General features: G+C 38.7%; 1 protein-coding gene across 1 annotated transcript in view; it reads left to right on the forward strand.

Moving 5' to 3' along the window:
- Window positions 1-26,498, forward strand: part of ppp3ca (protein phosphatase 3, catalytic subunit, alpha isozyme) — a 39,922-nt gene extending 13,424 nt beyond the window's left edge. The window contains exons 2-14 of the mRNA XM_079487114.1: window positions 967-1,167; window positions 8,674-8,798; window positions 9,612-9,723; window positions 10,962-11,107; window positions 11,229-11,368; window positions 15,408-15,485; window positions 16,303-16,397; window positions 18,168-18,293; window positions 18,530-18,607; window positions 19,038-19,122; window positions 20,113-20,210; window positions 20,664-20,714; window positions 25,755-26,498. Coding sequence (XP_079343240.1) covers window positions 967-1,167; window positions 8,674-8,798; window positions 9,612-9,723; window positions 10,962-11,107; window positions 11,229-11,368; window positions 15,408-15,485; window positions 16,303-16,397; window positions 18,168-18,293; window positions 18,530-18,607; window positions 19,038-19,122; window positions 20,113-20,210; window positions 20,664-20,714; window positions 25,755-25,933 — 1,514 coding nt within the window. The 3' untranslated portion in view covers window positions 25,934-26,498. The remainder of the gene's footprint in view (window positions 1-966; window positions 1,168-8,673; window positions 8,799-9,611; window positions 9,724-10,961; window positions 11,108-11,228; window positions 11,369-15,407; window positions 15,486-16,302; window positions 16,398-18,167; window positions 18,294-18,529; window positions 18,608-19,037; window positions 19,123-20,112; window positions 20,211-20,663; window positions 20,715-25,754) is intronic.
- The last annotated feature ends 1,203 nt before the right edge of the window (window positions 26,499-27,701 follow it).

Raw genomic sequence — 27,701 nt, forward strand, 5'->3', positions numbered from 1 at the left:
GCCAAGTCCCACATTATCTTTGTACACATTAGTGAGTCACGGCAGAATGAAACTGCCTTTGCCACAATTTTGGTGGAGATATCATTTTCGCTGTCTAATTTCTCAATTGAATTTTCACCCAGCTTAGGATGGACGCGCCGCTCGCTGCACCTCAATCAATTATTCATATTGAGCTCTCTGGAAACTTTAATAACAGCTTTTATTGTGACTTGTCAATCAGCTAACTTATAGCAGTCTGGCTTTGTTTTTGTGATAAAAGGACGGTTTTGCATCGCTGTTAGTGATCTCACTGAAAAATGATGACCGCAAAGAGGGATTTGCATTTACAGATAAACTATTAAGGCTCATAGAAAGCCATGCTTGAAAAACATTTAGCTGGTTTGCTGATCTTACCTGGTTTAAACTGTGTTTAGCTGGTTTAGGTGGTCAACAGGGTAACAAGTGTCAAATATCTCTCTAAAATAAGCAAAAAACATCTGTTTCCTTATAGTTAAAGCAGGAGGGATATATAGTCGGGTAGTCATTTTGATTTAAAGAGATAGTTCGCCTTAAATAAAAACTCTGTCATCGTTTATTCATCCTCATGTCATTCAAAACTTATATATGACATGTATGAACACATAAGGAGATATTTTGAGAAATGTCAAATGTTTTTTTCCATACAATGGCAGTCAATGGGGGCTACTGTTTGTTTGGTTACGAATATTCTTCAAAATATCTTCTTTTGTGTTCTGCAAAAGAAAAAAAAGTCATACAGGTTTGGAATGACATCAAGGTGAGTAAATGATGACATGGTTTGGTGTAGAAAATATGAATTGTAAAATAATGTAAATGAGGTCGGAGTGTTATTAGTCCGAGTGATTTACCAAAAAGGACAATTTCACCAAAGCATTTTAAAATGGGTGACAATAACAAACCGTCTGTCATTTCTTTCTGTTCTGATCTTCGTATTTTTTCTTCCCCCAGCCGTTCCCTTCCCCCTGAGTCACCGTCTCACTATGAAAGAGGTGTTTGACTGCGAGGGGAAGCCGAGGGTGGATCTACTGAAAGCCCACCTTACCAAGGAAGGCCGAGTGGAGGAGAACGTGGCCATCCAAATCATCAATGAAGGGGCATCCATCTTACGCCAGGAGAAGACCATGCTGGACATAGAGGCACCCGTCACAGGTACTTCCTGGTTCTTTTATAGACTTAAAAAAACAGCAAATACTTTGAATCAAATGCTAGTGTGCTGGTTTCCCATCAGGCCTCTCAAATGTGCACTTTGTAACATTTTGCCGAACAAGATGACAGCGGTCTATGTGTTTATACTGAGATAAGATACAGTATTGGCCAAAAGTCATGTCTGATATCTGTACAGGGGTTATAGAAGTCTTAATATTATCTGCACAGCGAAAAATCAACAATGGACAATTAATGCATCACTTAAATAAAAATTATTTCTCACCATAAAATGCCCCTTTTACTGTTTTATAGTAAAGTGGGTATCATATTGGGATACCTGAACAGTGTTGATAAAGAGCATCTGCACATTAGCATCTGTGTAATACAGTTTTTATTTGACAACTTCTGTATGTGTTCACTGTATATTCGAGATGAGCTCCTTTGATACAGTAAGCAAGCAGGACTAAAGAGATAGACAGAGAATGTGTATCCTCACCTCAGATATAAAAATAAACTCCAAAACACCAGACTGGAAGTTCAAAGACGAACAAGACTGTCAAAAACAAAAGGCAACAACAAACGCTCAAAGCCTTTCTGCATGAAGTTTGCCCCGTGAAGGTAGCTGTCACTTTGAGGCTGCATCACTTGTGTTTGTGTGAATGTGTGTGTGTTTGTCAGGTGTTTTAAGACAACAGTTTACCCAAAAAAGAATTCTGTCATGTCTTTCAGAACATGTATGACTTAATTTATTCTGTGGTACACAGAATGAGTTATGTATAGCAAAATACTTTTTCTGAACAGTAAAATTAAATGATGACCACATCCATCCCGATTTTGTTCTTTTGGAGACAGATGTTTGCATACTGTCCCTTTAATTCATAATTATCAAACCAATTGTGATAAAATAACAGAAGAATGTTTTATTTAAAACTAGTGTGTGTAATGTACATAGGTAGCACACAAACCTTGTCTGTGTGAATTTAATATCTATTGCGAGCGGTTCAGTCTTCACTCTTTCGCCTCTATCAGTGTCCGTGGATAATCAATAGAATTGAGTACTTGATACCCGCGTCCATCTGCAGGAGTGTGTCAGCGCACCATCTGGCCGTGATTTCCGCTGTCTCATCTGCGTATGAGCCGCTTACTCCTAAAAGAAACAGGCCCTTGTGTAGCTGCACCAAAATAAATAAATAAATAAAAATGTGCAGAGATAATGGACATAGCTTGATTAATTTTTCTTTGTAATGTGATTCTGTTCACCCAGACGGTACATCGCCTGCACTATAGCAAAATTACAGTATTTTTAATGCTGTTTTAGCATCTAATCTGTTTTTTAATGTGGGCCAGAGGTGTCGTTATGAAGTTCCTATTCAGGTGTAAAACTGAGGCAACCGATGTTAAAATTTCGGAGGCAAACCAAAACTACATCATATCAAAATCGACTACCCTGTCATAGGGACGCTAATATGAATAATTATAGTGTTTGACCGTAGTTGAATGTGGTCCCTAAGAGGTGTTCATCGCAACTATTTTTGTCTATTTTTAAAATGACATAATGTCTTAAAGGGATAGTTACAATAAAAGTCAATTTTGGGGACAATGTTGGGGACAATGTTGTTTGGTTACCAACAGTCTTCAAAATATATTTTCTGTTCTGAAGAAGAAAGTCATAAAGATTTGAAATGACACGAGGGTGAGTAAATTATTTAATTTTCACATCACTCCAAATATCAAAATCAATCAATAAAGTTACTTTTGAATACAAAAAACTAACTAGGTTTATTGAAGGACTAAATTGTTGGATGACCCGTGACCCATAGCTACACCAAAATAACAGCAGATTAAGGCAGCTGAATAGCTTAAATAAATCATACATGTTCATAAGCATCAGTGCTTAGGGGGTCATGAAGTCAGTGAAAGCTGTCATCTCGCCCGTGTTATCACTTCAGCACGAAAATGCGTCGGTTCACCCCAGTTCACTTGCAGTCTCGCAGAAAGAGTTCAATTCCACTGTGCTCTTAGATTTGTCTGGTACAGTGCAGCTGTTGAAATCCATCAGATGTTCAGAGCGACCTACAGAGAGAGAAAGAGAGATAAAGAGAGAGAGCGCCTCTCTACTGCAGAACACACCTACACCTCTTGAGTCATCTGTACCTCACAGCTCAATATTCATTCTTCCTCCCTCTCTCTCTCTCTCTCTCTCTCTCTCTCTCTCTCTCTCTCTCTCTCTCTCTCTCTCTCTCTCTCTCTCTCTCTCTCTCAATCTCTTCCCATCATCCAGTTCTGCTTGCACACTGTGTGCCTGCAGTGGGTGATGTGAGAATAAGTGCCCCCCCTACAACCATCATGCTCAGCACTGCATAGTCATTGACACACATAAACAGACATCCTTACAATTATCACCTTTTAGAGTTTACTGTGTGTGTGGTGTGCGTTCACATGTCTGTTCCCAATTTTTGCCCAGATCCACCTAAATTAGGCCAAGTGACGTTTATGCCGGCAACCGTCTATTATTAATATCAAAGGAGTATCAGATATGCAGGAGGCACAGTGTGCGAGGACCCGTCATTGTTGGTAGATCTGCTTCCTTTGTGATGAAACATAATGGAAAACAAAGACATATCTGCTGCCGTTTGTCACTGCCTTCACTCAGCTGTATGGCCATCACCTTCTGCTTTTATTAATCAAGACTACTTACACAAGCACACACATACGGAGCGCCGCTTCAGGACCATTCATTTATGCTGAGAATGATTTGTGTTGTGCGCTGCTCTTTCATTAAAGCCAGCGGCGGTGGAGTAGATCTATCTTACGTAACAGAGAGGAGCAGGAGTGGAGAAAACACTGAGGAGAGGAGAGATGAGAAAAATGAGGAGAGGGAGGAGAGGAGAGGAGAGGAGAGGAGTGGAGAGGAGAGGAGAGGGAGGAGAGGAGAGGAGAGGAGAGGAGAGGAGAGGAGAGGAGAGGAGAGGAGAGGAGAGGAGAGGAGAGGAGAGGAGAGGAGAGGAGAGGAGAGGAGAGGAGAGGAGAGGAGAGGAGAGGAGAGGAGAGGAGAGGAGAGGAGAGGAGAGGAGGCAGAAAGGTGTGAAGAGGCGTGAGAAGTGAGCTAGAGAATGATCATCTATCAGGAGAAAAGTGGATTGCAGAGTAAAACGACATTTAGTCGCCGCCGTGGGAGATCATGACAGAGTCGTTGTGAGTGTGACACAGAGCACATTCCATTTACATTCTTTTCCGCATGCACTCGTGCAGCATGTGACGCAGGAATTTGAAGAAGTATGTTTATTGCACATTTACTACCTGCTTTTCCTCAAGGCTTGTTAAAATCAGTTAAGCGACCCAGGCAATTGGCTTACACAGAAACACTTAACACCAGGAGCCAGAAAGATCATTTCCATGCAGAATTCATACACCTCTTCATGCATAATGTAATGTCTCAATATGCAGGATTCAATGTTTTATACTGTAAATGCTTTCCGCTGCTAACACACAGCCCGGCGCATCTGATTTTCCCATGCATTATGCAGCTCTGATGTTGCAACGTGACTGAGCATATCCATATTTTTTTCCTCTCAGTTTTGGATTATATAAACCTACCGCATTTACAAAGGCTTAAACAACAGGACATTTTTGCTCTACCAGAAGAGATTCGTAAGGAAAAAGTCAGGTGCTCGGAGAGAGAGAGAGAGAGAGAGACCACCTGGGATACATACGAAGAACTCTGAGCACCTGCGAGACCACAGAAACCCCTCTGCTCTCCCACATACAGTAGTACACATAACAACGACATCACAAATTAAGTGAATACGTGACATTGTGTTTTGTTTTATGGGTAATCTGAGCCATATACACAAATTATAATACTTACATTTTACTTGCTCGGATGTTGCTATTTTAAGGACTTCAAGGTGTCTTCAACTTAGACCAACATATGAAGTCCATACATAGGCCTACAGTTTCAATGCCGATATGTACTTTAAGTGTCTCGACCACGTAGGAACCGAATAAAAAAGCTATTAGCATGACGCTAGTTAAGTATGTCTCTTTCATGAGGTGTTGCGTAAACCGGTCAGCTTATGACATCAAAGTGCCGCGAGAGCAGAGCTCCGCGTGCTTTTAAAGCTTTCTTGCGGTACTCTGAAATCTGAAATTTGCAGATTAGTCTTCAGAATTTCACGAAGTCGAACATACCTAATGCAAAGTCAGAAGACACATATGCAGTATCTTTAAGAGTATCCGTACCATAGGAATGTGCACTTTTATATCTTTATATGTTATACATAATGAAGTTTAATTGAATGGAGGCCTATTGTAAACCTGTAGCCTAAGTTGTTATAAATTATAAGTAATGGAAATCATTTTTCGGAGCCCCAGATGTTTCATTTGTTTCACTGTTTTTCAGTTGTTTGTGGACATGTTATCTTATCGAAGGAAAAGAACAATTGATCCCCACACGGACCTTAAGTGAGACTATATATATAACTAGAGTTATGTCTTTAGACATAAATCAAGTTATTAGTATTGAAGTCATTGAAAGATGTTATGGTTTTTGCAATGGCCACCTAAACTGCAGAAATGGCTCTTTGGTTAAAAATGGTTTAATCTATGCCCGACCCCTGGTTTATGTGATGTAGAAATTGAAGTGGTTCACATAAATATTAAGGCTGTTGGATGTAATCTATTTTATAATGCATGGCGATGCTGATGAGAACGATTCTGCATCGATGCATAAAACAATCGATTATTGAAAAAATGCCATTAAATAAAATACTTTATTGTGCCAGCGGCTACTGTTTTTTGTACATAAAGTATTCTTTTTAGGTGTAAAAATACGGACTTGACCCCGTAATTGCTGCTTGCAGCTATATCTATGTATTTTGATATTGTTTGAAATAATATAATGCTCTTCTTTAACTCCCCCCGGTGAGGTGCGTGTAAATAAAGTGCATTTTTGTATAATTCTGAACAAGGAATTACTTTTTTACTAAATAAATATCAGCAGATTTTTTATTATGTTGCAAAGATGTGACGCATCCGAAATCTGTATGGAATAAAAGCTCATTTTAGATAGTTGGTGATAACAAAAAGACCTTATTTGTAATATTTCTTTCCTCTGAGTAGAATATCTTATTAACCGAAATGGTGTCATCCTTTTTTTTTCCACAATGCATCAGTGTTTCTATAGATGGCAGGGTTTGGAAAGGCAAATAAGCACAGCGTGAGTAGGATGGAGCAGTAACAGTTGAATACAAGGGGGCAGAAGAATCTCTTTACTAGTCGGTGGAAGAGCGAGTGCACACAGATAAGAGAGAGAGTTCAGCCTGTGACTTCCCTGTCATTCATCAAACCCATTCCTGCCGAAAGAAAGATAGAAATAAGCTAAAACGAACCCTTTAGCTGTTCCCAACCTCATTTCCTCCAGAGGGCTTTTTTCTATCCAGTATGCCACACTGGTGGATTGCATCTAGGGCTTTGGCTTTATAATGTGTGTTAATGGTTCATGTTAATGGTGCATTTTGCATGTATGCCATTCTCGGCGGGCTGCTAAGAGACAGTTTTTATATGACAGTTAAGGCTAAATAAGTGCTCGTTTCAAGAATGGATTTATTGATTTGGGTATTGATTTTGAGGTAAAGGAGCCGTTCGAGTGGAGGTTGACTGAATGCTTGTGTCAACAAAAGAAAGGAGGCCAACACAATAAATGTATTAACCACGAGCTATGAATGCTGACATGTGTGTTTGTTGAAGATGTGAGCATTAGAGGATTGAAGAAAGACCTGAAGAGTTGAAGGCATAGTTCACCCAATAATACAAATTCTGTCATCTTGTATTCACCTCATGTGGCTCAAAACCTGTATATGACTCTTGTGGAACACAAAAGAAGATATTTTGAGAAATGTCTTATGTGGTTTTGTGTCTATACATTGGAAGCTTCCAGTGTTGTTTGGTTACCAGCATTCCTAAAATTATCTTTTGTGTTCTGCATATTCAAATCATACAGGTTTGGAATGACATGAAAGGGAATAAATGAGGAAATAAATACAATTTTAGAGTGAACCATCCCTTTAAAATGGTAGGAACAGGAAGTGAGATGGATCCAATTTTTTTCTCTAGATTTTCAAAGATCTCAGACATGGGGACACAATTATAGTAGGTCACACTGTATATAAAAATCTAGGCTTTTAGTCTACACGCACACACACACACTGCTTGCAAATGAAGCAGATTAATTCAAGGGCATGAGTGAAATTTACAGTAAAATTCTTACCTCACAAGCTAAGAGTCAGAAATAACCACTTGCTAATTCACAGACCTTCATCATTGCTGTTGCACCCCCCTTGCTTATCTGCTGTTTGCCCCATGTGTGCATATGTGCGTGTGCGTGTCACTGTCCGAGGCCACGCCCACACACACGACAGTCTGAGAGGCTCTCTGGGGTAAATGCTTAGGCACCATCTCCATGCCAACGCAAACGTCTCATTTATTTCATTCTTTATTCTCATCAAATTCATGTCTCCATGGCAACAGGAGTATGCATTTCTCTCCCTCTTTCTCTATCTCTCTGTGTGTCAGAGAGATTTATTTAGCAAAGAACCAACAGATCTACAGGGTAGTTATGTATAATATAATGTGTGCTTCAGGTGTGCACAGCTGCTGTGATTGTGTTTACTGACATTTCTGTCCGTTTATTACAGACTTTAGAGATAGAGTTTAAAGATTACACCCACCTCAGAAATATGGTTAAACTGCTTTAGTAGCTTTGCCTGTATGAAGGATCTATAGATTTCAATGTATGAATGTTTTAATGGGATAGTTCATCCAAAAATGCTGTCATCATTTACTCAATGTATACATTTCTGTGTTCTGATTAATTATCGGTGTAAGGGCTACTATTAAAATAGATCATTCTTTACAATGTTTCTCTACTGTTACGACTAAAGCCAGTGTGAAATAACATAGAATATAATGTAAGCATTATGTGCTTCTGTGATATACTTTACAGTATATTGTATTATACATTAGCACTCTCTTTAAGTATAAAGTTGTGAATAGATGGGCATCTGCATATTCGTATTTTCTGTACATTTGTATTTATTTTATTATACATTAGAGTGACAAAACATATTTGTCCTATCAATCATTTTCATTTCTATAATAATATTAATACATAAAATTAAATGTTATGTATTGTTTTCTGTGTGACACACTAGAGGGTTTTACTGGTTGCAATGAATCCAAACCAGCATTAATAAAAAATAAGTTTGTATCTGCTATTCCTTTTTTACTATTATTTCTACATTTCGTAGAATCGCAGTTAGTGGTTACGGTTGGTTACTGTATTTTTAATTGAAGTTTCCTGTTTAATCAAAGAAAATGTGCAAGTTGCAGCTATATACTTGTAAATGTACTCCAATGTTTTGCATATCCTGTTTTACAGTATGTAGAAAAAAACATGATTAAAACCTTTATGGTTCATGGCTCATCCTCTCTCATTCTATTTCTATTTAGTGTGTGGTGACATCCATGGGCAGTTCTTTGACCTGATGAAGCTGTTCGAGGTGGGAGGCTCTCCAGCCACGACACGATACCTCTTCCTTGGCGACTACGTGGACCGGGGCTACTTCAGTATTGAGGTGAGAAGACAGTAACTCATATGAGACATAGTAACTCATTAGTAACTCATAACACGCTTCAATCAATTTGTCACGTCAGGACACTCTCTTCTTCCAAATGTAAATAATCGGTTTAAATGGATTCCCGGTTCTTTTACACAGCTGTAGAGCTCTTCTGTCATGTTGGACGAACTGTTCCTTACTAGTAGTTTTTCATGAGACACTTATATCTAGAAGTAAAAGCCACTAAAACTAGTATATTGACAGAAATGCAATATAATATACATAAGTATGTCTTCAGTGGTGTATAAAAACCTTACATTATGAAGCGTTATGTTTTTATGACTTTAGAATGAGATATTTCTATCTACGTACGCCGCAGGTCCCCTTGCATGGAATTTGCCATGTTGTTTCTACAGTATAGCTCTAAAGGGACAAACTGCCCTATAGAGCGTGTAAATGTGATCTCCTTCGGATAAGAAGCAACAACTTGATGACATGTTAGTCCTGTGTCAGCCTCCATGCGCCGTGCTTCGAAAGAGCAATTTACACCCTCACCACTAGATGGTCATACACTTGACCTTTAAAGCATAGGTAGACGAGAACAGTATGAATCTGCCAGTCTGGTTGTATGTGCGATAATGAAGCCCACTTACTGTGTGGTCTGGGGCAGCCAGTGAAGGTGATGGGTACTGACAGTAGATTTGATAACGTATGTAATGTAATTAGAAGTGTATAATTAACACTACACAGACCTGCATTAGTTTGGTTTATATGTTTATCTCATAGATGTGTATGTATGTTTCAAGTCGGTTTCTTCTCTCTTTCCTGCAGTGCGTTCTATACCTCTGGTCACTGAAAATCCTCTACCCAAAGACGCTATTTTTACTGAGAGGAAATCATGAATGTAGACATTTGACAGAATATTTCACTTTCAAACAAGAATGTGAGTATTGCCTTTGTGCACCCGGATGTACATGTTTCATGTATGTGAAGACGTTATTAATATCTGATGAATTAATTAAGCTGTGGCTTAGCAAATATAATGCGCGTGTAGCTCTCTTTGTTTCCTCAACCTGCTCCCTTTTGCTCTTCACGATGTTTCCTTTCCATCCCTTCACGGTCCCTTTTTACTAAAAGCACTGTTTTCTTGATCTCCTGATAAAATAAGCAAATTTTGCGACCTGTTGTTACCTATTGATAATATTGAAACATTAATAATATTATTCGAAGGAAGCATTTTCATTAGGGGTTTTAGTCTTAAAGACCCGCATTTAATACAACTTTAATATGTCTTGTGATATCTAGTCAATATTTCAGTATAAATAGAACGGACCTCTATTGCCTTATCATAATTTAAATAATAAAAATAAACATGCATTTATATTAAAGGCTCAGTATAATTGTATATCTTAAAATGGGCCATATAAGAATTCCATTGTGTCCATTATTGTCACTGAAAGAATATCAAAATAAATATAGCAGAGCACACTCCTCAGTTTAAATCTATTCATCCTGAAAGAACAAAGTGAGCGAGGATTATAACACTGAACAGCTGGGAGGGGTTTGGTGGGCAAGTCAAGGAGTATGAGGTAATGCTGGAGCCTTCCCATGAGGCTTAGCGGCGGAGCACAGACACAGGTGAGGTGGGAGGGAGAGGTGCGGAGTTGACGCCTCGTGTCTGCTGGGCTGACCAGTCGCCATGGTTACAAATGCTTTTGAGAGGTGCCGTATTGAGACATAATGAAAAGGACGAGCTGTGAAAGAAAAGAGCGGCATCTGTCTTGAGATGCCATGTATTTTGTTTGTAAGTGTTTGTTGCACGCTGAGACACATGGTGTTGACCGTTAAAGTTTGGTCCCTGTAGGAACCTAATGAGGGCAGAAAAAAACATGATAAATGTTGGTAGAACAAAACAGCATTTGTTTACAGATTTGCCACGTGTGTGTGTGTGTGTGTGTGTGTGTGTGTGTTTACCTCTGAAAAACCGACTTGTGATGGCTCATGGCCCTTTTAAATCTAAAATCATATAATTAGTTTCTTTATTTCTGAATATACATTGTATAGTTCAGATAAATCGGTGGCCATGCCACAAAACTCACACCATTGGCTGCTAGGCACACATCATATTTATCTGTCTACTTTCTCTTTGTATTCATTTGCTTCTCCGTCACTGTGTTTCAGGTAAAATCAAGTATTCAGAGCAGGTTTATGACTCCTGTATGGACGCATTTGACTGTCTGCCCTTGGCCGCGCTCATGAACCAACAGTTCCTTTGTGTCCACGGTGGACTGTCCCCAGAAATCCAGACTTTAGATGACATAAAGAAGGTACTGCCAAACCATGCATGAACAGCGATAACGTGTGTGGGAGGACAGATATTTCATGCATGGCCACAGGAAAGCGGTGTATTTCTGTATTCTGTATGATATTTTTGTCTTTGTGGCCTAGTTGGACCGGTTTAAGGAGCCCCCTGCGTTCGGGCCTATGTGTGATCTGCTTTGGTCTGATCCGCTGGAGGACTTTGGCAATGAAAAGAGCCAAGAATACTTCAGCCACAACACAGTCAGAGGCTGCTCATACTTCTACAGGTAGAAGATGTTTACTCTGTTTATGGGTGTGAGTGGGGTATGTGGGGGTGTGCATACAATGCAGTATGTTGGTAAGGGTTTGACCAATAGAAGATGCCATTCTCCATTGCCGACATCGACATCACGATGTTGAGCCAGCAAATATCATAACATGACTCTTGCTATTCTATGATGCGGGCTGCAAAACGCTTTGGAAACAAATATAAACAAGGAGCCTATAAGGTCACGCTGTACAGATTAGACGTGCCAGATTTTGTATCTTCGCATCTTACGTTCGTGCATGTATAGAGAAGAGGTGCCTTTGTTTATAACTGTCCAGCTCATGCTGTATCAAGACGACACAGATGTCATTGTCCATGGCATTGTTTTACTGTAGATATTATGCAATGCCAAATTGGGAAACATCACCCAACCCTAATGTCGGTATATACAAAAGCATGATGCAAGAGTAACATTGGGTTTTTTGAGGCTATGGCTCCCAGTTACATATTAGATAGAGATAAATAAGAAAAATTTAGATATTATGAAAATAAGTAAACTTTTGAAAATACATTACAAATAGTGTTAGTCAGTTAGTTTTTAATATTTAAGGGTGTCACGGTATCATATTTCCACTACATGGTTATCATGGCCATAATAAATCGTGGTAACTATATCTGATATCTATATCATATGTGTAATATTAAAACAATATCAATAATCTTGGTTTTTGATGTCACGGATATTGCCAATGCTGATATTTAGTGATACCCTGAGTCTTAAGCCCATTGCACATTGAGTACGAAATTTGTGTTCGAAATTTCCGCACGTAAAAAAATAAACACGACCTCATGTTGTGTCAATCCCATTTACACGCTGCCATTGATATTTTCATTCATCATAAAAACATTCGGACTGGGTTAGATTTTCTGCGTTTTCGCATCCGTAGCAAGCAATATGAGAGGCCTATTTTAACAATTCAGAGACACCATACAAACGAGTGCCAAATACGAAAAAACACATACTGTATGTGCAAAGACCTTTAGGGTTTATCCGTTCCAAAGTCCACAGCAATTTATTTTTCATTCAGTGTATGCAAGGTAGATTTAAGGGTTGTCGACACAGAAAACATTCTTGGTTTCGTCTGCGCTATGAACAAATGAAGACTGATGTCTTCTCATAATTCATTCTGCCACTATAATCCACGTTTGTGTGAATGGATGGATGTGTGTCTGTGAAAGAGAGAGAGCGAGCGAGAGAGGGAGGGCAGTCGAGTCAGTGGGGGGTTGTCTGGTCTCTCCAGGTGTTCTGGGCTGCTGTTGTTTTCTGCCCTCTGCTCCCACGGCATAAAGAAACAAGCTCTTAATATGTCACACACTGCTAAAAATTTGATGGAACGGCAGCGAGAGTGTGTTTATTTCCGAGGGAGCAAGAGTGTAGATCTGTTCTTATATCGCCAGTTGTTTCTGTTGACTTGTAGCATTTGTTTTAGTCTGTCAACAATGTGAGGAATTTTAATTACAGTGCTTCCCTCTCTCAGAGATTGTTGCCAAGGTTGTAATATTGATTGTGGCTGTTTTTACATGTGTGTGTGCGTGTTTGTGTTAAACACATCCACTTTTCATTACAAAACCTTTGGATTCTCGTCTGGAATTACAAAAGGACATGAAGAATTGTACCGTTGTACAATTAATTTTTGTTTTGTTTTACATCATGTGCATAGAATTTAAGAATAGTACATTTATATGTTCACTTTTGTGTATGAGCAGAGCCACGACCCAATATCACTACATTACTCTTCCTCCGTGTGTGTATTAGCGGCAGTTATGTTACTGAGCATGCACACACACCACTGAATTTATCGCACCACGCCGCATGCTCAAGCACATACTTACCCACACACATCTCTGTTATGCAAGGCTCACAGAAGCGGTTTGTTTTAATCAGTGTTGTCAGTGTTCCTCAAGCTGCCCACCTCCCTGAATCACCATCTTGGTGGTTAATCGCTCCTCTCGCCCTCCATTCGCTCTGGTGTTTATTTCATTGCCTCTGTACACGTGCAAACTCCACGTATAGGATTTTGCATTACTGCACCTGTACGAATGCATAGTCTAGGTGCATATTATGGGTGCATGTTCTTAAAAGGTCTACATAGCAATCCAGAGATTAAATGATGGTGTGAAGCTGGTCTCAGAAATCAAGGCCATAGGCCACCCTCTCACAGGAATTTGTGAGGTGGCTAAATCATATGAATTCTTACGATCTTATTTATACCTTTTAATACGATTTGCTTTTCATGACAGTAAGGTGTTTGTGTGGGTTCATAAAAAAGACATGTACACAGATTTCGAACAAATTTAGGGTGAGTAAATGAAGACAGAATTTTGCTTTTGGTTCCTTTAAGTCTAATTATAAGAAACTACATTGAAAATGTCCATTGATAATAAAAATAGGATGTCGTTATGGCCCTTAATCCTACTGTAGTCAGCAAAGAGAACGAATTGGAGAGAGGGACAGAAAACAAGAGAGGGAAAGAGAGTGAAGGGCCCACACTGCGGCCAGCCACGGCATCACAGCACTGCGATCTATCCCACAATCCCCAAGGGCTCCGCAGTGTGGTGTTGCCATGACGACCCGTTTCCTCTTCCTAAACTAGAGCGAGTGATGGAGGAGAGAGAAAGAGAGATGCAGAGGAAGAAGTGATTGGTAGAAAGTTGTGAGTCCCTTCATTAGAATCAAAATGCAGAGAAGAATGAATGAGAGAGAGTGAGATGTCGTACTGTTTTACTGGGTTGTAGGCAAATAAAAGCAGTGTTAGTTCTCCCTGACGGTGAAGGTGAGAGGTTGCTTCAGGCTATACATGAACCCGTCGGATGGGCTTCTCTTCTGTATATCAAACTGCAGGTTTCAGTAGTTTCTGACAGGGCAACATTATGAACGGCAGCCCTCCTGCTTACTATGAATGAGTTTTTTTTATTTCAAACTGTGCGTGTGTTCAAATGATAAAAATATAAAATCTTTATCGTTTATGAACATTTAATATAAATAGCTGTAAAGTATTTGAATGAGCTTCAGATGTCTTTTCTGGTCAAATCTATTGCATACCTTTATAGACATTTATTACAGTTTTGTTTTCAGTTTCTTATGTAGTTTTATGAATATTTTGAATATGTATTTTTTATGTTTTGTGTGTGTTCACGTTAATTCTAGTTACATTTTTACAAAACAGTTTTTTATTATTTTATATGTGCTTTGTCATTTAATTTTAATTTTAATTTTGCTATATATGTTTAATTAATTTCTATTTCTGTTTTAGTTTAGTTCTTATTTATATCCAGTTAATAATTTTAGTGCCTCAACTGGATGCAACAAGTGGCCAATACCAACTTTATGGATGTGACATTTTCAGGCAAAACTACTGAAATAGAAATTCTCGGAGAATGTATGTATTACTATTATATGTTGGTTGATATATCAAACTTTATAATTTACTAAACTGATGATAATGTCCAGACATAAAAAATGATCAGTGTGCATGATAAAAGAAGAAAAAATCATCCGTTAAGAATGTGAAAAAAAGAGCCAACATACTTTGTAGGATGTCTGTGAATTTCATTGTGCAAACCAGAAGCAATAAAACACAACAATTGGAGAAGAGATGTCTCTTTAAAGAACATAAAATAGTATATTAGTAATATTTTATTTAAAAGCTCATTTATGAGGAATAGGGACTGTAATGTGACCATTCACCAAATACCTGGGATGGACACAAGAAAACCAGCATCCAAATCACAACATGTACTGGTGGCCAAACATGCTTCTCTTTTTAGCCGAGTAGTAAAGAAATCACATAACCAGCAGTATAGAGCACCACACTGGACACATGGTGAACTGCAGATATTCCACATATACACAAGGCACACATGTTTTCATTGGCTGACAGTGAAAAGCATAGAAAAACAATACAACGTTAATGAGTCACGTCCATACACTGTTTCTGATTTCTGGCTCTTATTTTCTCTCGTATTCTCTTCTACCTCTCTTATTTTACATGTTGCAGTTATCCAGCAGTCTGTGACTTCCTACAGAATAATAACTTGTTATCAATCATTCGAGCACATGAAGCACAAGATGCAGGGTAAGTATTCCCCCTCTCTCTTTTTGTTGAGCTTTCAATCTGTCATAATCTGTATTTCTATGTTTTACAATATCTTCCTCTCAGTTATCTCATCCAGGTGTGGGCAAGGGGGTGTGCATCCTCAAGCACAGTTGAGAAAACACACAGTACCAAAATAACCTCCAAACAAGACCGATATTATTAAATGCAATGGAATCAAATTGGATTGGATTCAATTTATTGTCATAACACACATACAAGTACAGTGCAACGAAATGTGTGTAGTGTAAGATAAGGTAACACTGTCTGTAGGATAGAGTTTCAGGGGAGGCTGAAAGCATCATTGTGTTCGAGCCAAGACATGGATTTTATAGATTAACAACAAAATACAGGCCGAATAGTCACGTGAGAGGAGACGATGCCTCCACATTGCCGTGATTGGGTGATTACCGTCAATTGATAATGACCGCCTATCATGTTCCATTCTACAAATTGGCCTGAATGGGTGGAAATGGATGTACTAATTACCAACTACACTGTCAGTCACATCCAGACTGAAACGTACTTGAAGTGACTGAACACATGGAATGATGTGTGAGTAAGCTGGTTTTCAACTTGGCTGGTTTAAATTAAAGGTGGACCTCTGTGCCTGCAGCCGTCATGATGCCTACTGTGTTAGGGTGGAGGAAAAGCCAACCAAAACAATACCTGAACAACAATTGAAACAAATAAAAGATAGTGGCACTGTATTGTTGAAGTTACTTTTGAAGAGAAAATGAGTTGGATACTTGACAGACCAGTGGAACAGAAGTTTAAACCTCTCTATTCCTTCGCACAGGTACCGGATGTACAGGAAGAGTCAGACCACAGGCTTCCCCTCCCTTATTACCATCTTCTCTGCACCAAACTACCTTGATGTTTACAATAATAAAGGTGAGTCCTGGCTTCTCCTTACAGTGAGACGTGAGCTGGAGAGAACAGAGAGCGGGATGAGAGCGTGGGCAAGTCAGCTTGATGGACCTCATCCATGTTCTCTCATCATCCGCTGATGGAACAGGGTCAAGCTCTCAATAGTACCATCTAGTGGAGGCGGAAGTAATATATACTTTGATTTTTATTTGCTTGCATCACACATCACATGTCTTATGTTTCATCTCAAACATGCACTTCATTGACAGTCTTGTCTCTTTGGTAACATACAGCTGCCTGAAAAATTAAGAGACCGTTTCATACATATTTTCCGGTTTATTTCAATTATAGGTATAAAAACAATAGTTTTTGTTTCATTCTGTAAACTACTAACAATATTTCCCCCAATTCCAAATAAAAATATTGTTCATATTTGCATTTATTTGCAGAAAATGAAAACTGGAGAAACAGGTCAAAATAACAGAAAAGATGCCCTGTTTTTTTTCAAATCCTCTAATACTGCAAAGAAAACAAGTTCATAATCAGTTTTAAAGATGGGGTAACATGCTATTTCATGCATTCTGACTTCTTTTCACTTTTAAATGCTTCTCAGGCTTAACATGGTCAACTTGTTAAAAATAAAGTTGGACGTATGACGAAGTATTTCTGTGCTTGATACACTCCCCCAGCACTCCAGCTTGTTTCGGAACGTTTTTTATAAGTCTGGATAACTGTTTCGTAACAGGGATCCTATTGCTTTAATTGGGCAATTCTCCCAGAAAAGCCACGCCCACAGCAAGGCGAAAGAAAGAGCCCGCCCACGAGCCAACCAACGAGCGATTGGAAGAACCGCTTATCAAGATTGGCTGTGCTGTGGGCCTGCAGCTGCAGCTCGTTACTCTTGCGATAGTGAGAGAAGTTGAGGTGTGTTTGTTTGTTCACTGCATTTCGGTGATGAATGTTATATAAACGGTGGATATAACGCTGGATTTTTTTAGATCGTTTGAAACTGATACATGGCGCATCCCAGTGCTTAAAGATGCTGAGTTCATGTCCAGCATCCCAGTGCTTAAAGATGCTGGACATGAACTCCATGTGTTAAACTGCGTGTTACCCCATCTTTTAGTAATTCAAAAGTAATATTTCTACATGTATTCAGAAATTTTTTTCTGGTCATGCTGTCAATCTTTCAAATTGCTATTGGATGACTTTATGTCAATCCTGTGGTTTGATATTTGATTTTGTTGGACTGGAAAGGCCACAATACATAGATTGAAATGCTGATAAAATAAAAATTTGGAATGGTCTCTTGATATTTTACTGCAGCTGTATATTGTTACCTTCAAAACGGTTGGTTATTTGTTTTATTATAAGTTTTATCATTTAAGAGTATTTGAGGTCAGATGTATTTGGAAAATGTTTTTTAAGAACCTCACAAGTTTTTTAAATGACCTTAATATATCAAAAATATAAAAGTTGAAATCCTTTAGTTAATACAAAAGAACCCCGGGACATAACTGTGCCCGTAAATGTGCTTATTCACCCTTGTAATATAATCACATATACACACTATAGAGAGATAATTTGGTTTATTTGAGCAATTATTTAAAAATCATAAAACAGTATGTACTGAAGACACAATTAAAACCACAGTTCCACCTGCATTGCGTCAGTGGATGAGGAAAGTAACCCTGCGGCTCAGGAACCACGCGGTCTTGAGATTACTGATCAAATTATTGATTTCAGAAGTCTTGATGCCGATGGCGTACTTATTCAGATTATTCACTTCCTCAGCTGCTGTTCTCAAGTACGAGAACAATGTAATGAACATCCGTCAGTTCAACTGCTCCCCTCACCCCTACTGGCTTCCCAATTTCATGGACGTCTTTACCTGGTCGCTGCCGTTCGTTGGAGAGAAAGGTACCCTCAGATTTAAAATACGTTGATATTCAGCTTCTGTTTTAACCTTCATGTTCTGTTTTTGGGGCATGAGAGGCTCCAGTGCACGTTAAACTGTTCATTTTGTGCATATCGGTGCTTTTACATCTGAATACATTTCACAATCGAAAAGATTCAAAACCTGAACCAAACATTTGGATTAATAACAGTGTCCTCTGCTTTGATATGATCTGTAACTCTGTTTGCTTTTCCAACAGTCACAGAGATGCTGGTCAACGTGTTGAGCATCTGCTCCGACGATGAGCTGATGAATGATGGCGAGGAGATCTTTGACGGTGAGACATTTCACTTCCTTCACTGTGTCATCTGCCCTTTGGATACACAAGCATCCGCATACAAATAATAAGCATGATTTATGATTTCCCCGCGTGAAACATAATTATCATTTCCCTACAGAAATTGGCTATTTGACGTTAGGTACATCCTGAATAATGACTCAGTTCCTTCAATATCTTTCTCATAAAGTGCCTGCGAGGCTTCGCAGTTGTGTAATGTTGTATTAGTAATGGCACTTGTGTTCCTCTTAAGCACTCGATTCTTAGCTGCCCGCTAAAGTAATTGGCACCAGCTAAATATTTGTCGTTCCTTTCTTTTCCGTTTGCTTTAGTCTGCCTAAACCACAAATGGCAATTTAAAAGTTTCTGGAGTTTTATAGCCTGTGGTCACACGGTCTGAAACTGGTTCATTTTTTATTTCCGCCCACAGCCAATGCAGCAGCTGCTCGGAAAGAGGTGATTAGGAACAAGATCCGTGCAATTGGGAAGATGGCCAAGATGTTCTCCGTGCTCAGGTATAAACAGGGCTTGAATCATTCAATCCGCGGTCAACTGGGTCATATGCTTGTGAAATGATTCTCTGGTTTTGGAAATGATAGAAAGATTTTCTAGTTCTTTTCTTCGGTTAATGTCTCTGATAGGCGGTTCAACAGCATGATCGGAAGTGTGATATTGCGTTTTTCAATAAGGTTAATATCAAGCAGCTTACCTTTTAGACAGAATTGTTTTTCCAGAATTTTGCTCCACCAACATAAATACTAGGACTGGTTAATATATCGAATATTAGATATTGAGTTGAATTTATAAAACTACAGAATTTATTGAAAATCTGATATTGTTAAAAATAAGATAAATGTGTCAAATATGGCATCAGTGGGCAATTTTAATCCCCTTTAATATCTCACGAGTTGCGAAAAACATAACTTCTTATTATCAAGCAAGCGACACAGGTGTGGAAAGAGACTCAGGAGTGAATGTTGAGCCTTCACAAACTGCACAATCTATAATAAGAATGATTGAAGTATAGATTTTTAAACAGAAGATACTAAACAAAATACCACCACTTGCAACGTGTTCAAGAAGTCAATAGTGACAAAGGGTCACAACCAATCTATTATCACCGCGGTCTTACTAGACGTTTCATTCCATTGACTTGCATTCATACACAAATGAGGATACAGGATACTTAATATTGATTTTCATCAAATTCAGAAAGATATTGTGACATAAAATTTTATGTTTAGTACCAGTCAAAAGTTTGGGATCACTCGTTCTTTTTTATATTTTTCCACATTTTTGAATAATAGCAAGATCATCAAAACCATTTAATAGCACATTTATAACTGTGAAAATGATATTGTGACTAAAAGCATCTCAATAAATGAACTCTACAGTATGTTATAGTTTAGCCTCGTTGAACACTATAATATAAGGTAATTGGATGGGGAAATGTTTTTCATTGATGTGTGTGTAATAAATATAATGGTTATATCCTGTCCTGACAGAGAGGAGAGTGAGAATGTCTTGACTCTGAAGGGTCTGACTCCCACTGGCATGTTGCCCAGCGGCGTGCTGTCTGGAGGAAAACAAACTCTACAGAGCGGTGAGCTCATGACCCATCACTGGGCGTGTCTCTGGTTCTTGTCTTTCTCTATCACCTTCTTTCTCTATTTTTTCTGCTTCCTATTATCTCCCCTCTATCTATCTCTTTCTCTGTAAGTGAATGTCTCTTCCACCTGTCCATCATCTGTCTCTCTCTGTATCCTCTGACAAACTCCAGGCTTTGGGGTGACTCCCTTAGTTCCCCCAAAGCATGGACACATTGGTGGGTCGGTTTACCCGGGACCGGTAAACTGGGGTGAGAGTGAGTTTCTGAGAGGCCCGTAGGGTGTCTTTAGCACATCGAGTGGCTGAGGGGATTGTCTGTGGTCCATAGTCTGGTTGGCGTGCATGCATCTCGCAGGCATGGAGACTGCTTGTGCGCGACCGCTGCCTGTGCATTACTGCTGTTGCATGGCTTGTTCAGATGTAACACGCTCCCCTCCTCTCCCTCCAGCAACCATCGAAGCCATTGAAGCCATCGAGACAGATCCAGAGGACGGAGAAGGTAATTCCATGACATGCCATACATTGAAGCTAACTGTTCTAAGCAACTAACACACCATTGAGAGAGAAGCCACGTGACCCAATATGAGTTCAGACATCACTATGAAAGGGCACAAAACATGTCTGGGGAAAGACATATTCAGATCATCTGTCGTAGACTGCTGCGCTAACACTTTTGGCTGCTAGTATTAGCTAATAGTGTGGCTGTGTCTGAAACTATAAAGGGTGCTACCTCACAGGAGTGACTGAGAAGGACAACATATTTTACCATTGAGTTTAAAAACCCTGACTTGTTTCACAACGCTTACCCGGTCGGACGGATTTTAAAGGTGTCATGAATTAAGAAATCAATTTTAACTTGAGGTTTTGTTATATGAAAGCTCATCGTATTCAAACGAACATCCTGTAAGGGTCAGAACTGAAGACGTCCTTGTTACAGAAATGACAACCTTTATTGACACCAGGCCCAGCGAACTGCAGGTCCTGGATGTACCTTTCAATGACATCATTGATAGGTTTAACACCGCCTCCACAGAAGAATATCAACAACTATTTCTCTAGCTCCGCCCACTGGTGCGCAAATAACTTAAGCTATGCACACTGTACACACTCTCGCATTTGTGATGATTGACAAACTGGTAACCAGCGACATATTTTTCAGCTAAAGATTAATTTTGTCCATCAGTTTAAACTAAACCACCGATACACACTGTTTTGTGTTTATGCCTGGAAGGCTGCATCACACAGCGCTCTTTTGCAGTGTTACCATGTTCGTTATTAATAAGCGCTTTTATGCTTGTTGTTTGGTCTTAGATCAAAAGGCCTCGCCACTTAGGTCTTAATAAATTGTCAGTTGAGGATTTTGAGATTCGTTGGTCTTATAAAAGATATAAAAATTTACATTTTAAGGTTTATTTTCGTCTTGTCTTTATTTGATCATTTTTTTATGTGAAGAACCCTGTCAACTTTAGCGAAGGGCTCTCTCGAGCGGTTAGCCAAGTGTCATATGTGCAAAAGTGAGGACTACTTTTATTTTTATTTAGAGCGTCCAAGCAACAAACATGCAATATATTGTGCAGCGCTGGGTTGTGGAAGAACACAGTCTCTTCCATCGGATTCTGATGTTAGCGTCGTTGAAGTTTATTTTTAAGACGTTCCAACTTACCTGGGTAAAACATTAAGCACCCATTCACTTCTATTTTATGGATACAACCAATGCAAGTGAATGTGGGACAGTTACCAACATTCTTCAAAATACCGTATTTTATTTTGTGTTCTGCAGAGGACAGAAAGTGATCACTTTAATGACTTTTCTCAGCAGAACACAAACAAATGTTTCACTTTCTATTCACATAGATCTGAAGGGAAATGTGTGAGAAAACAATATTTTGATAGTATTTAGAGAAATTAATACCAAAAGCAGCACACCAAGGTGCCAAATTCCTTTTATTTTTTTAAATCCTTTTATCTAACACAAAATGACCAATGGAAAATTTTTATGCATGTAGAATATTTACGGAAAATTGCACAGGTGAATATTGATGAATATATAAATCAAAAAGTGATTTACATTTTAATTTCAAATAAACATTAAAAAGGCTGAAATACTGTATATAGCGATACCACAATTGTATGTACTTGGCCTTTAAAACGTCTCCAATGAATCGTAACATCACTTGTGATTATGCAAAACTTTTTATTTATATGACATATTTCCTGTGAAGCCAGCGCTTTTCAGATTTCAAACACAGCATTATGTAACTCATATGACTGTTAGTGAGGTGCTATTTGTGCTGTAAAGTGTGATTCCTTTCAAATCAGGGAGTTGCAATGTTCTTTATGCACAAGAATACTGAGGGTTTTATAGCATCATTATGAACCAGATATACCCTGTGCCCTTTTTGCGTGGTACCATCTAGAGAACATTCCTTTTGAAACATGCATGATGGTTTGATCTCTAAACTTGATGCATGTTTATTTGATATCTGTCGGGCTCTGCTTTTACTCCTGCCCTTATGATTGAAGTATGGGCGTGGCATGTGGTGACCTCATCAGGAACTCTCAGCCAACCAGAGTGTGTTCCTCTTCTGCAACCTCAGCTCGTCTCAGTAATACACTGATGGACTTGAGGGCTTCGGACACTCTTGCTTCTCCTACAGTATATTAAATTAAAAGTGTTAATTTTAAAACTGCAATCCTTGAAGGGATAGTTCATCCAGAAATAAAGATTCTGTGGACAGTCTTCTGCCGGCAGCTGCTGATGTTATTTAACATTTGTGTCCTGACTCTTCCCCATCTGCTTACCTGCAGTAACTCGATTGTGTTTTCGACAGCGTAGAAGATGACGAACTCTTTGCTAAGTTTATGAATACTTTGCAGGATGCCAGAGAGCAATCTTCAGCTTACTTGTCTAGGTTTCAGGCAGCTTTAGTCTAACCATTAAGCGAGGTAATGTTTAATCCAAGGAAGCAGACCGGCATCTCTTGAAGAAATTCTGCTGAGGCTGCATCATTTACTAGCATTTAAGTTTTATCATTGTTTTTGAATTGAACGTTTAAAACAGAATGTGGGCATTCAAGGAACTGCGCTAATCTGGTTTGCCTATTATCTTCAAAATAGAACCTTCTCTGTTAAAATGGTTATGTGTTAAATACAATTACATGTGGGGTCCCTCAAGGTACCATTTCTGGGACCTTTGTTATTTTACTTGTAAATGCTTCCACTTGGTTTTATTTTTAAGAAACATGTCATCTTGTATCATTTTTATGTATAATGTGTTAAACGGAATTAACGAATATTATATTTATACTACTTTAGCCTATATGTTACGAGTCGGTGTAAGTAAACATTTTGCAATGTAAAAGGGGTAAGAGGGTATTCTTATTTAGTCTATAGATTATATTTACAACAATAAAACCGTTTTCATTTACATATTTTCTGATTCTATTGTCAGTTCTGACATAACGCGACATCGTCTAACAATTCAGTGATCTGTGATTTTGGCTATATTCGTTTACACAGCCTCTGTCTAGGTAGCCATGTTCATATTTACAGACCAGAGAGTCACACTGCAGAATGAATTTAGTCAGCTTGCTCAGATTTATATAATTGTTATATAACCGCCGTAAACACACCGCTTTCCGACTGCTACAGTCTTTAATTCTGACAAAAAACCTGTGTTGCGATCATCGATAGTCAAACATTCCCCAGAAACTGTCTGACAGTAGCCTAGGTTTACATTTAGGCATTTGGCAGACGCATCTATCCAAAGCGACTTACATTGCATCATCCTATACATTTTACATAGGTATCTGCAATCCCCTGGGATCGAACCCACAACAGTGTGTAGTGTAGGTGAGTGTAGGTCGAAAAGCAAAGGTACCTCGAAACCTTATATCAAATTATTTATTTGTAGATACTGTTATATCTTACAATGGTAACAATGCATGATAACGCTCTTATATAAGCTTTTTACACAGCTGCTTGATTTTGGCCTCACAGCTAGAAGCCCGAGACTACTGGCTCGGCCCGACTTGATTAAATTGATGATGATTGTAATGCTTTGTATATGGGTGTAAGCCAGTCTTCATCGTCATGTCTTCAAAGTTTACAAAATGGAGCAGCATGGTTGCTGACAAACACAGAAGTCTTTGAGAGGCCAAAACTAGTTGCTCCTTGAAACTCCTCGGTCACGCTTAAAAAGCAAATGAGATTGTTCTTTTAAAGTCACTGTGAAATGGTTTATCTTTGTCTATAAGAATGTCCACCTCTCTAATCCTCTAATCATGTTAAAACTTTTTTGATGAGGCATTTGCTAATATGTAAATTACTTTTAGGACTGGATGTTTTACTCTTTACTAGCATTTTATTGGTCTTACATAGTTGATGTTTTTTTCTCTTCTTTTCTTCTATTTTATGTATTTTATATTGTATTACTGTATGGATTTGTTAAGCACTTTGGTACACTCTGTGGCTTTGAGTGTGCTTTATACCGTAGATATAATTTTGATTGATTTAATTGATTTAATTAAAAGCGTCTGCTAAATGACTAAATGTTAATTGATGGATTTCTTTGTTCTGATGAACACAGAGAAAGATATTTGGAGGAATGCTTGTAACCAAACAGTTCTTGGACACCGTTGACTACCATAGTAGGAAAAATGACTGGCCACAAAAGAAGATATTTTTAATAATGTAGGAAAGCAAACAGTTCTGGAGCACTTTTGAATAAAATTTTAATTTTTCCTATGGTAGTCAATGGGGTCCAAGAACGGTTTGGTTACAAGCATTCTTCCAAATATCCTTCCATGTGTTCAACTGAACAAACACATTTATACAGGTTTACAACTCGAAAGTGAGTAATTCATGACAGAATTTTCATTTTGGGATGAACTATCCCTTTAACTTGTGCCTCTCTATTTCCATCTCTGTCAGAAATGCAAAATAGCAGGTTATACATTATATCCATACGTGTGTTGAAGTCCAATAATTTCAGACTGTCATTTCCCTGAAATCGTACCTGACAGCTCAAATTATAAATCATTATTACAAGATAATCATTGTGAAGGTCAAGGTAACGTATGTTTGCTTTGACTTTTTTTGCTTGATCAGTTACTCATCATTTTCTCCCCCACTTGTCATTTCAAACCTGTATGACTTTCTTTCTACTGCAGAACTCAAAAGAAGATGTTGGTCGCCGTTCAACGGCGGTACCCAATGACTAGAATTGGTTTTGTGTCCATAGAATTGTGAATTCAAAAAGTGAATGGGTGCCGTCGCTGTTCGGTTACCAATATTCTTCATCCCGGAAATATCTTCATTCAGGTTTGAAATGACAAGAGGGTGAGTAAATGATGACTGAATTTTCATTTTTGGGTCAACTATCCCTTCTATTAAAATACGTACAGTATATACACTACTTGTGCGGTCCTGGTAGCAGGTCACCTCCAAACTAAGATACAGAAACACATTTTTTTCTACAAATATCATTGGCAATCTGTAGTCCCGATGTTCATTTTGGACTTTTCCTGTCCCCCCACAGCCATCCGTGGCTTCTCTCCCCAGCACAAGATCAACAGCTTCGAGGAGGCTAAAGGTCTGGACCGCATCAACGAGCGTATGCCGCCCCGCAAGGACGGGGTCAACCATGTGGGCCACTCGATGGGCAAGATGAACGTGTCCGAGACCAATGGAACTGACGACAACAGCAACATCCAGTGATGAAACAGCTGCCCACCCACCTGCACCTGAGTCCATGCCACCGCCACGATGCATGGCAGGACAACGCCAAACCTGTGATTTAAGACCTCCTGCTTCCAGCAAACACCCAATGACATAACACCACCTACACATCCCTCCCTGCTCCAATGTTTAATTCGAGAACCAAACTGTCTAACTTAAAACCTTTTCACTCGAGTGGGTTAGAGGCGGAGTCTTTTCTTGTCGTCAGGTCGCCGCTTACGGTTGAAAGCGGGATTATCTTGCTGATTGCAAATCTGCCTTGTGTGGGAGCGTTGAATGGGAAAGGAGGGGTGGGGGGTGATATGCCTTGTCAAGGGCTGAAAGTGTCTTTATCAGAGAGGGGGCGGTCTCAAGGGCAAAATCTGGCAGTTCCTTTTTGACTCTGCCCACAAGCGGGCGGAGTTTAGGAACTCTCTCTAAAGCCTGATCCATGCAGTTCATCGGTGCAGCGGCGTCTGTACCAAATTCCATGCACACTTTTTCCTATTTTGATTAAGGATTTTTTTTCATGATCCCATCTCATAATAAAATTCCCTCACTGTTGAAAATGTTTTGCTACTAGTATTAATACAATCACGATTTGAGTTGACATAACAATGAAAAACGTTTGTAAGCAAGGACATTTGACTACAAAATATGTACATTTTATTACTGACAATGCAATCTTACTTGGGGGGTTATTTATTGATTTGGTTTTTGGTAGGATGCCGTGAAGGGCAAAGCTTAGCGGTGCTGTTTGTCCAGACTCTTGATTTTGTCAAAAGCACCATTGGGATGTGAGGAAATACTGCTGTGAAAGCTCAACCTTTGACGCCACCTTCCTGATTGTTTCTCACCTGCCTGTAACTTAAGAGAGAATGCACATAGTACATTTCGCAAGTCAAATAAATATATATATATATAAATATATATATATACTTAAATCTATGATTATCAACAACGGTCAAGTACAATGATTTTCAACAGCATCTATGGTACTGAACGCATCAGTGCATGCAATTAAGTTCCTTATTGATATGTGAAATTATATTTGTGATGTTTCAATATAGTAGACTCTAATTATTTCCCTCTTCAGATTATATTTGTAAAGGTCTAGCTTGTTTTTATATCTCTATAAATATATATGATTTTGTAATCTTTGATTTCATTTCTCTTTTTTCATTGATATCATTTTATCGTTGATTTATTTTTGTATAGTTTTGCTGTACAGGCACTTGACGCTCTTTTTGTTTCCTTTTGGGTTTTTTGTGGGGTTTTTCCTCTCTGTTCTGTTGGTGTACAGAAGTTGTTCAGTAGTGTGAATGAACATATTACTCAGTGAAAAGCAACATTCAGGCTGCCAAAGCATGATTGCATGGTTATTCAAATGTAAACAAACTGGACACAAGGAAAATTCATCGTCTCACTTTGAAGAGGACAGCTATAACATCATTCTGATTCTGACCAAATTTCTTCTTATTCTTACAATTAAGCTTATGGTTCTTTAAGTTCCACTGTTTTACTGATCCTTGTTTGGTCCAGACGTGGTTTATTTCAAAGGAGGAATTTTATGGATTTGTGACTACTTTTATTTACATTTTCTCTGGAGCTAAGTTTTCGCATTTAACTTCCTAAATGAAAACACATATTGTAAGCATGCCCTATGGGACAAATCACATTTTTTACTCTTGAATAAAATATGCATGAACTAATATTGTCTTTCCCCTTGTACTGCTGAAAGAATTTACCGAAAACCCCTTAAAGGTCC

This window comes from Barbatula barbatula (genome assembly GCF_947034865.1).
Source record: "Barbatula barbatula genome assembly, chromosome: 22".
Lineage (NCBI taxonomy): Eukaryota > Metazoa > Chordata > Actinopteri > Cypriniformes > Nemacheilidae > Barbatula > Barbatula barbatula.